This window comes from Gastrolobium bilobum, unplaced genomic scaffold (genome assembly GCF_033153095.1).
Source record: "Gastrolobium bilobum isolate Gb01-03AN ecotype WA unplaced genomic scaffold, APGP_CSIRO_Gbil_v1 utg713, whole genome shotgun sequence".
NCBI lineage: Eukaryota > Viridiplantae > Streptophyta > Magnoliopsida > Fabales > Fabaceae > Gastrolobium > Gastrolobium bilobum.
The window spans coordinates 14009-23936 of NW_026897492.1; the positions used below are offsets into that span (position 1 = coordinate 14009).

At 33.0% G+C, this 9928-nt stretch overlaps 1 protein-coding gene across 1 annotated transcript; it reads right to left on the bottom strand.

The window, feature by feature from the left end:
• Positions 1–5948: 5948 nt before the first annotated feature.
• LOC133307373 (AP2-like ethylene-responsive transcription factor PLT2) lies at positions 5949–8558 on the bottom strand. The gene is made up of 9 exons (XM_061507875.1): positions 8408–8558; positions 7923–8304; positions 7720–7802; positions 7591–7599; positions 7378–7466; positions 7217–7290; positions 6993–7043; positions 6833–6909; positions 5949–6736 (listed from the first exon to the last, which is right to left on the bottom strand). The coding sequence occupies exons 1-9, from the start codon at positions 8556–8558 to the stop codon at positions 5949–5951; spliced, it is 1704 nt and encodes a 567-aa protein (XP_061363859.1).
• Positions 8559–9928: the final 1370 nt, after the last annotated feature.

Consider the following 9928-nt stretch of genomic DNA (forward strand, 5'->3'; position numbering starts at 1 on the left):
ATTTATCATCAAATATTCAGTTGGTTAAATCCTAATGTGTTAATTCTTTAACCCTTTAACCTAATTGAAATCTTAATGTCTTAAAAATCCCTTTTAGATTAAACCTTAAGTGCGATGAATTATAAAAATTTGCAATTCTTATAAGCCTATCTCTAGAACATGCAAGAACTAATGTTCTACCCATGTGTTGATCAATATCCCAATATGTCTATTGCGAACCCTAACCCTCTTTATTCCTATATGATTAATCAAGTCATACAAGAATTTAAATATATAATTCAAGGTAAACATAAACAATTTGATACAATTTATTAATAAAAGGAATTAAATAAAAATAAGAATTCACATTACATATATATCCTTAACTACAATGGAAAAATAGCCAGACATATTTGGTTTAAACAAAGCAATTAAATAAAAGAAAATAGATGAAGTCGCTGGAAGAAGAATAATGGTTGATCTCCACTGGGAAGCTTTGAACTTCCTTCAGTCTTCTTCTTGCTTTTTGAAACTTGAATTCTCTCCCTATTTGTTCTCTACTCGTTTCCTATTGTCCAATACGTGCATTATGTCTTAATGTTTCTGTTAAGAGTATTAGTGAGTATTAGTGTTAATAGTTTCCAAAATCTCCCTTTTTATCTTGTTGGAAAATTTTCCTTAAATGCCTTTTATCAAATCTCTTCAAATCTTCATGAAATTTTCTTTAAATCTTCAAATCATCCTGATCAGCATGTGATCCATATCTATTGAAATTTAGACTGATTTCCTCCTAGCGTTATAAGTGGCGCCACCTTGGCGCTTCTAGCGCCATTAAACAGAAGCTTTAATACGAATTGGCGCTCCCAGTGCCATTCTCATGTCGTTTTAGCGCTCTTAGTGCGCTGAAGCAAAGGACTAATGCATGTTGGCGCTACTAGCGCGATTTTGGTGCTAGTAGCACAATGAAGCAGATGACTCAGTCATTTTCTTGCTTTTTTGACTTCACTCTGAGTTTCCTAACTTGTCCTTCATTCAATGGGTCAAAGTCCCTACAGTAACACAAGACTTTCATGAAAATAAGCTTGAGAGTATATTAACAATTTACTCACAATTTCCATGTCTTTTGATTAGATTCGTGCTCGTTTCGACCCTTAATACATGATATATTAGAAACATATCAGGGACTGCCACCAACCATACAATTAATCATTATATGTCTGTGCAAAGTTAATTACTGAATTCAATTATGAACAAATTCTATATAGTTATGTGGTGTGAACCATGTTTGTATCTACAACTTAACTAGATTTATTTAACCTGAATAATTCACATTGCCTAATAAGGTTTCAGATATACATATATGTTTATATCCTAAATCTTAAGACATATGTCCACTCCTTGTTTATGAGTTAACAAGATTAAAAAGAAAGTGATAACCTATAGTTTATCATGTTTTAAGGACTAAATCCATATAATTATTTAGTCAAAAGCATGAGAATTTAGGGATACTTAGTTAAAAAGCATGAAATTTGAATTATAAATTAACATTAATGATTCTTGCTTGTTTTGAAGGTAAATTGATATAGATTGGAGTAAGGATGAACCTAAAGAACTTGGAGCATGAAATTGAAGATCAATGAATAAGCCGTCTTAGAAGCAAGTTCAGTACTTGAAGAGAGAGAGCTTTAGCGCCCCCACGCGAGCTAGATACTCAGAATTGAATAAGAGCTTCGGTGGGAGCGCATTAACGTACTCTATCATGAAGAACTTTCCTTTCAAAGAGTGTGCTTTAGTGCTCTCATCCAGTTTTGCAACATATTCCCAGCGTGCTTTATCGCGCTTTAGTGCCCTCTTACGACCCAACTAAGGCTTATTACGTTGATATTATTAAGGGCGCAAGTTCTACACCTTATAAAATGGAATTTTTAGAAATAATTGAAAACTCTTGACGGCTAAAGTCTCCTTTTGATCATAGAAGAGAGTTCTTCATGCTTTGGAGCACCGAAGACGGGTTAGATTCAAGAATACGTTGGAAACCTTGAAGATTCTCTGCACCATCACACCAAAGGAGTTTGAGGAAATTTTTATGTTTTCTTGTGTTTTGGATTCCACAATGCTAGAGTAGATTTCTTTGTATTAGGGCTAGATGGATCCCAATTGAACCTTTATGTTTATGAATTGAATCTTTAATGTAATTTTTCTTTTTTATAATTGAATGAATTTATCTTCTCTTAATGCTTTATATAAGTTTGATATTGTAGAATGATTTAGGGTGATTGTATGATAATAAGAATGTTGGTACATGATGCATGCATGATAAATTCATCATAATCCTTATGATTCTAGGGATAGACATATAGGGTTTTATGTAATCTTGTGATTCTTGTGTTTAATGCTTATTTTCTTGAGGAATAGCTGGGGAACTAGGGTTCTTTCAAGATAATGAAGAATTATGATGTCAAGGGATTGAGTTCTAATTAATTTAGGGAAATTGATTGGCAATATAAAAATGGCGATTAATTAAGTGTTTTAATTCATACCATAAAAGGAAAATTAAGGGAAATCAAAATCCTAACTACACTTTCTTGATTGTTAAACAACTCATATTTTGCCTTCTTACGTTTTTACTTAGTTTACTTTCTTGCTTTGTTATTAAGTTTGATTTTCATATAACTTTCATGATTGATTATCCAAATAAAGCTTAAATAGTGGACTGGTGATTGAAATTCTAATCCTCATGAGATCTATCTCGTACCCAGTACGCTTTAATACTTTTACTACTGGAGCACTTGCCGAACTCGTAACCGAAAGAACTTTATTAAACAAGTATTTGAAAATAACTAAAGTAGAGCTTAGGAATTCATGGCTTCATTACAATACGGGTATTCTATCACCTAATCATAGAAATTTTAGCTCATACTTAAAAAAAGAAACAAGAAAAGACTCATAGAAACATAAATAAAAATGAACAAAAATGATGTTGTAGCACTATTGTCACAACTATCCCATGTGCCACTATTCTCCACCATATTTGGGCTTCTTCAGCAACTCCACTCTGGATAAATCAGAACCATTGATGTCTTTATTAGAGCTACTATCACCCTTTAATTCATTAGATGTTTCTCAATTAGATGCTTTGCAGGGTGTTTCTATATTTATTAATTTATAAATGTGAGTGACTTGGATTCCAAATTAAGGTTTGAATTCAATTTCCTTCTAGAATGACATCCTTTAATTTTGATCTAGAATTATCTTTAAGCTTGAATTTTCAATTTTGATTGTTGGATATAAGAATTTTTAAGATGGATGTTTATCTCTTCATATCTTCAACCTTATTATTTCTTATCTTGTTTTGTTGCATCTTATCTTCTTTTTGAATTTGAACTTCAGTTACTTATCCTCTTATCTGTTCTACTGCAACATCAAGATGAAACATTTCATTAATCACTTCAGTGTTATAATATTGCTACGACAATGACCTGTATCAAAAACTTACAGCCAGTTAAATGCTGCAACATCAGAATCAACTCAAATCTTAACATTTAAGATATTAATCAGTGTTCAAAACATACGAAGATAAGAATAATGTAATTACATCATGATTACGAAGGAATTACATAGCATATTACGAATTGAATCATCAATTAAAAACCCAAAATTAACTCTCTTTGGAGAGTTAACAATCCTCTATCATGGGTTTTTAGTACGAGTAGTTCTTTGCAATGAGTTTGAACATGTTACTATCATGAGTGACGATGTCTTCCATCTTTGACCTCAAAGGCTTTGATTGGGAGTTTGTAGGGGAAGGAAAGGAAATGATTCTAAGGGGAAGGGAGGGGAAGGAAGGGAAGGTAATTGAAGGGTATTTCTTTCCCTTGTTTGGGAGTTAACGAATGGTAAGGGAGAAATTAGAGAACTAATAAGATATTTTTACAATTTCACCCTTTTCTAAAAATTAATATAATTATTATATTTTACAAATAAAATTAAATTTAAAATTTATAAACAAAAGTATTTATGTATTTTTCACACTACTAAAAAAGATTATATTTTCGACGAAAATTCTACGTTGCAAATAACAAAAATTCCGTCAAAAAAATATTTTTCCGTCGGAATACTTTTCATCGAAAGGTGACGAAATTTTTATTCGATAAAATTTTTTACAAAAATAAATTTTCTGTCAAAATTTTCGACCAAATTTACTTTCTGTCAAAAGTTTTGACGAAAATGATTTGTTCAATATTTTCGACGAAAAAATTCCATCAAAAGTTTTGATGGAATATTTTTTGTCCACAATTTTCGATGAAAATGTGTCCCAATGAAAATTTAGACAGAAATTTTTTGTCAAAATTTTTTAGGGAAATATTTATGTGAAACTTTCGAAAGAATTTAGATTCCAAAACGAATTTTGACGGAATATTTTCCATCGACAATTTTTTATAGAAAAGTGTTCCGTAATTCGGCTTTTTCACCCTTTTTCCCCTCATTAATTATTTAATAACTATTTTGCCCCTTATTGAAAACTATCTACCAATCTGCCCCTCTTTAATCGATTAAATTGAATATTTAATCGATTAAATTGTCAAATGAAGATTTAATCGATTAAATCTTCAACTTAATCGATTAAATCTTCTTCTTTATCAGAAGAACAACCTTATGTATGGGAGGTTTAATCGAATAAATAGGGAGATTTAATCGATTAAATCTTCAAGTCAACGATTTTTGCCTATTTTGATCATTTAATCGATTAAATTTTTGGCTTAATCGATTAAAGAGGGGCAGATTGGTAGATAGTTCTGAGTAAGGGGAAAAATGGTTATTAAATAATTAATGAGGGGAAAAAGGGTGAAAAAGCCTCCGTAATTCTGTTCTAAATTTTGATAGAAATAATTTTTATCGAAAATTTTGCCGAAAATATTTTCCTTTGAATTTTTTTTATGGAAATGTGTTTCGTCGAAAATTTCGACGGAAATTTTATTCGTCAAAAAGTACGACGATAATATTTTCGTCATATTTTTTTCACAGAATTTAGATTCGGTAAAGAATTTTGACGAATTTTTTTTCCGTTAAAATTTGTTACATAAATGTTTTTTGTCAAAAAATTTACTAAAAGTTTTCATTGAAAATGTGTTTCGTTAAAAGTTTTTAGAAAATATTCTTTGTCTAAAATTTCGACGAATATGTTGTTTAGTCAAATATTTTGAGGGAAATATTGAAAAAAATAATTTCGTCACAAATTTTTGCTGGAAATATGTTCTGTCGAAAATTTTGATGAAAATGTTTTCCATAAAAAAATTTGACAGCAATGTTTTCCGACAAAAAAATTTACAGAATTGTTTTTTATCAAAAAAATTCATCTTAAATATTTTAACTTGAAAAGTTTGACGGAAATATTTCTGTTGAAAGTTTCAACGAAATTTAGATTCTTCGTCGATAAATTCTGTCGGTATTTAAGACTTTTATAATAACGTCATGTTTTAAAAATGATTCACCTTTATGTAATTTTTACATTTTAAAGCTAATGGTAGATAAGTAATTTTCAAAATTTCCTCCCTTAAATCCTCCAAATTGGGGAACTTTTTATTTTAAGGGTGAAAAGGGTTTTGGAGGATTTTGCAAAAATCTCCAATTCCCTTCCTTCATTTTTTTTAAACTCAGAAGCAAGAAAAGGAATCAGGAAGAGTCCTTGACGAAAGAGCTCTGATAAATGTATTGTGTAAGGAGCTAACACCTAGAGCTTGCTTAGTGAAAACCTTAATTTTAAGCCACCCGATTAGACAGTGCGTTAATCCCAATCCATTCCTTTGATTTCCAAACTAGATAGACAAATTATTTTCTCTTTTCTTAGACGTTCACTTGTGATATTAGCAGAATTAAAAAAAATAAAAAAACAAAGAAAAAAACAAGAAAAATGTATCGTAACTTGTTTTGCCATACTGGTTAGCTAGGGTCCCCTCCCCTCGGGAGACTCAATCATTCCACATTGTAAAAAGACCAACACCAGCATTTGAAGCCTGCATGGTGTCCTCCGCCGCCGACCAGCCGCCATAACCACCGGAAGGCATGTCGTAATCAACCTTAACAAGCGCAATCTCTTCCGATGATCCCACTGCGTTACTCGAAGAAGAATTCGAAGCCATGCCAAGGCCATTATTATTCCCCATGAACATAAAGCCTCCACTATTATTCTCCATCACAGTTGAAGAAGAAGAAGAAGAAGAAGAAGAAGAGCCAATGTTCATCAACCCCTGAAGCAAAGCCGGGTGGTTCTGAAGGTAGCTATTGTAGAACTGACCATTGATATTCTGAGGCGCTGATTGGTGGTGAATATATGAGCCACTTTGCTGCTGCAACTGAAGCTGGGTTTGGATATAACTCTGATGAAACGACGACGTAGGGTCTTGACTGTACTGAGATATGTCTTGGTTTTGTAGTGTTAGCAAAGGTTGAGGTTGATCAAACTGATGCTGCATTTGCATTAGAGGATAACCTTGTAGCCTGCTTGAGCTTGAGTTTGAGCTTGAGCTTCCATATTGAAAGCTGTTCCCAAGTGCTAACATCTCTTCCCTTTTTCTCGAAGATTCCAAAGCTTGAGCCTCTTTTAGTCTCTTAGCAGCTCCTCCTCCTATTGGGAGAGTGTTGCTTTCAAGAATGGCTTTCACATCGTAACGATTCATGTCAAAGTTAGTAACTGCGTTCAGACCTCTGAACTTTATCGCTGCTATGTCGTATGCTTCCGCTGCCTCTTCCTCGGTACCTATAATTCAAACAAGAGTTGTTTCTTTCTATATATTATTATTCCTTAATAATTAGTTTAGCTGTTTGTGCATGAAGCTTCAATATTTTAGCTTACTGAAAGTTCCCAAGTAAAGATCTTTGTTTCCCGCTACTCTTCCTATCCTCGCTTGCCATCTTCCGTGTTGATGATGCCTAAAAACAATCATAAATAATTAATATTCTAATAACTACCAAGAAAAAATAAAGATAAAAATAATTGACATTCTAATAACTACCTTGTGACTCCGCGATACATTGATGCACCCCTCGAGAATCCACTGCTCTTCCTGCAATTTATGAGGAGAGGAAATTGAACTATATGAGCCGCAAAGTATTACGTTCAAAAATATATATCCTATACTAGTTAATTTACAAAACGTAGTTTTGACAACACCATAATTAGTATGCGGCAAACTATTAACTCAAACGTGCTAGATAGCTCTCTTGATTAATTAATTACCTTCTTATGGAGGCCACAAATTCTTGCCTTGTCATGTGCTTCATTTCTTCCAGTTCCTTCTCATAGTTACTGATCTGCAACACAACATAAATAATGATTTCGAATTACCTGAATCTGGCAACGTACCTTGGCCAAACTATAATATAACCGCATCAACTTACGGGAAAGTTGGTAGTGGTGGATGTACCCCAATACTTCAGTGCAGCTAAATCATAAGATCTCGCTGCTTTCTCTTCCTTGTCATACCCACCTAGCATAAAATGAAATGAATATTTATTAATTGTGGATTAATTTCTCTATTCCATTAATCATGAAGGGGGAAAAATAAAAATAAAAGGGGACTGGAAAATAATTCCAAAGAAAGAGACACTTACCCAAATAGACTGATGGAAATAAGAAATAGAAGCCCAAATTAAAAGAAAAAAATAAAAATAGAAGTGTTAGTAAACGTTGATTCGGAAGAAAAAGAAAATAAGGAAGAAAACCTATAATTTGAAGTTTACCTTGGCGACCTTTTCTTGATTGTCCTTCCCTTCGACAGCTATTATCCCAAAGGTGTGCTTCATACCTTCCAGTCCATCTATGTCTATAAATAAGGGCAAAAATAAAATACTTTACTATTTTAGTACCCGTATGAAAATTTATACAAGAAAATAAAATGAATATTCAATCAAACATATTATAGTGTGCTCTTCCAAACATCAACCTAGTCACACCGCGATATATTGATGTTCTCTGCCCAAAGGTATCCAATGCTCTTCTAGGTGCAGCTTCAACAGTAGTACTGTTTGTACTATTATCACCGCTGGTGGTTTCGCATGTTGAACCCTTACCACTTCCCATGGACAATGTCAATGACTGCAGATTATTGTTAGCATTTTCTTGATACTCATAATTGCTTGAAGTGGGTACCACCGAGTTTTGCATCGGCACAAGACTGTTGGTCGTGAACATGTAATGATCTGAATCATTTGACTGAATCTCATTAAAGGCTGCTAGATCTGACTGATTTTCAGACTTGCTCACACCAAGAAAATCTGCTACCTTCGGAACTTCGTTGCTGCTGTGAGTATTAATCAGATTCCAATCTGCGCAGTTGAATTAAATAATCACCCAAATATATTTAGTTTAGAGAGAATAGATTGCAACTAGTCAAATACAGAAAGAGACAAACACTGGACGAGAGGTTACCGTGATTTTGAAAAGAGCTTTCCATGTTCTCATTGACTAATGTCCCAAGAGAAAACTGATGAGATTGAGTTTCTTGGATATGAGCTGGTAAGGAAGAATGAGTTGGAGAAAGTGGAAACGAAAGCCAGTTGTTTGTGTTCATTGAGCCCATATAATTCGTTTCCTTTGCCCTTCAACAAATTAAATCCACAAACATAGAATGAGAAAGAGAGATAAATATGAAGTAATTAAGAAATTTTGAGGAAGAGCAAGTGATGAGCAGAATAATAGTTAGGGTTTGAAAGGGAGTGAACTCTTTTGTATCTCTCTCCCAACCTTTCTACTTTCTAGCTTAAGATAAAGGGAGGAAGAAGGGCTGAAAAAGAAAACATTTTGAGGAAGGCACATAATATTAAAAGTGCACCCCTCGCCCTTTCTCTAAAATTAAATCAAATGAGATGTGTCTGTCTCACCCCTCTTTGGAAGGTCATTTCTGTAGACCCTGACCTTTTCCAACACAAGAAAACAAAGTTATAATCTACCTACACTCGTTATTAAAAAATATTATCTGCATATATAGGATATTATAGAGGACACGAGTGTTTATACTACTAAACTACTACTTCATCTCTCTTCTTAATTAGTCTTTGTACATAGACAAACCCACCATTCTAATTGGAAAAATAACACCCCGTTCTCTCTCTCTCTCTCTACCCACTTGGTTTATTGGAACTCTCGTCCTCGTTCTTTGAAATTAATGACTCCTGAAAGCCCAGCATTCCCACACTCCGCAAATCATCTCTCTTAGTCTCAAGATCGACGACTCTACGTAAAGTTAGACTACGGACCTCTCTATTCTATGATCTACAAACAAAATTTATGAAACTAGCTACAAGATAAATACCTCAATTGAAAAAAAAAAAAAAAAAAGAGAGAGTGGAAGATGATCATCAAATTAATTGGTATTTACATTTACCAAAGGGAACCCAATATGTGGATCTCCGTGTCCTGCATGTGTTAAAGATGCATTTGAACGGACATGCAATATTATATAAGAAAAATCCGACATATTAAATATTAAAAGTACTAAAAGGAAGATTAAGAATTACTCTTGTTCAAAATATGACCAAGCTTTGTTTCATATTAATATTAATTAATTAATTAATTAACGTGAATACTAATTAAGAAAAATAATTTGAAGGATTTCGTTTGTTCCCCAAAGCAAAAATCTGTTGACCATACTAGATCGGTTTCCGCACCAGTCAAAAGGCCACTAGCTTGAAATAGGTTTAAATTAAAAATATTAATAGTAAACTATCAAAAATAAAAATAAAAATAGTAATAGTAATATAAAGAAAAGGTTCATGTCCCACCCATACCCACGTTAGAACTAGAAACTTGTATTCTTCTTTAATTGGTTGAGGTTCATCCTATGAGACCCATATCTAGAATACACAAATATATAAAGATCTTGTTGTTAACCATCATCAACAGGCAGTGACTTAATTTGCCCTACTCAAACCATTTCTGACCGAATGCATC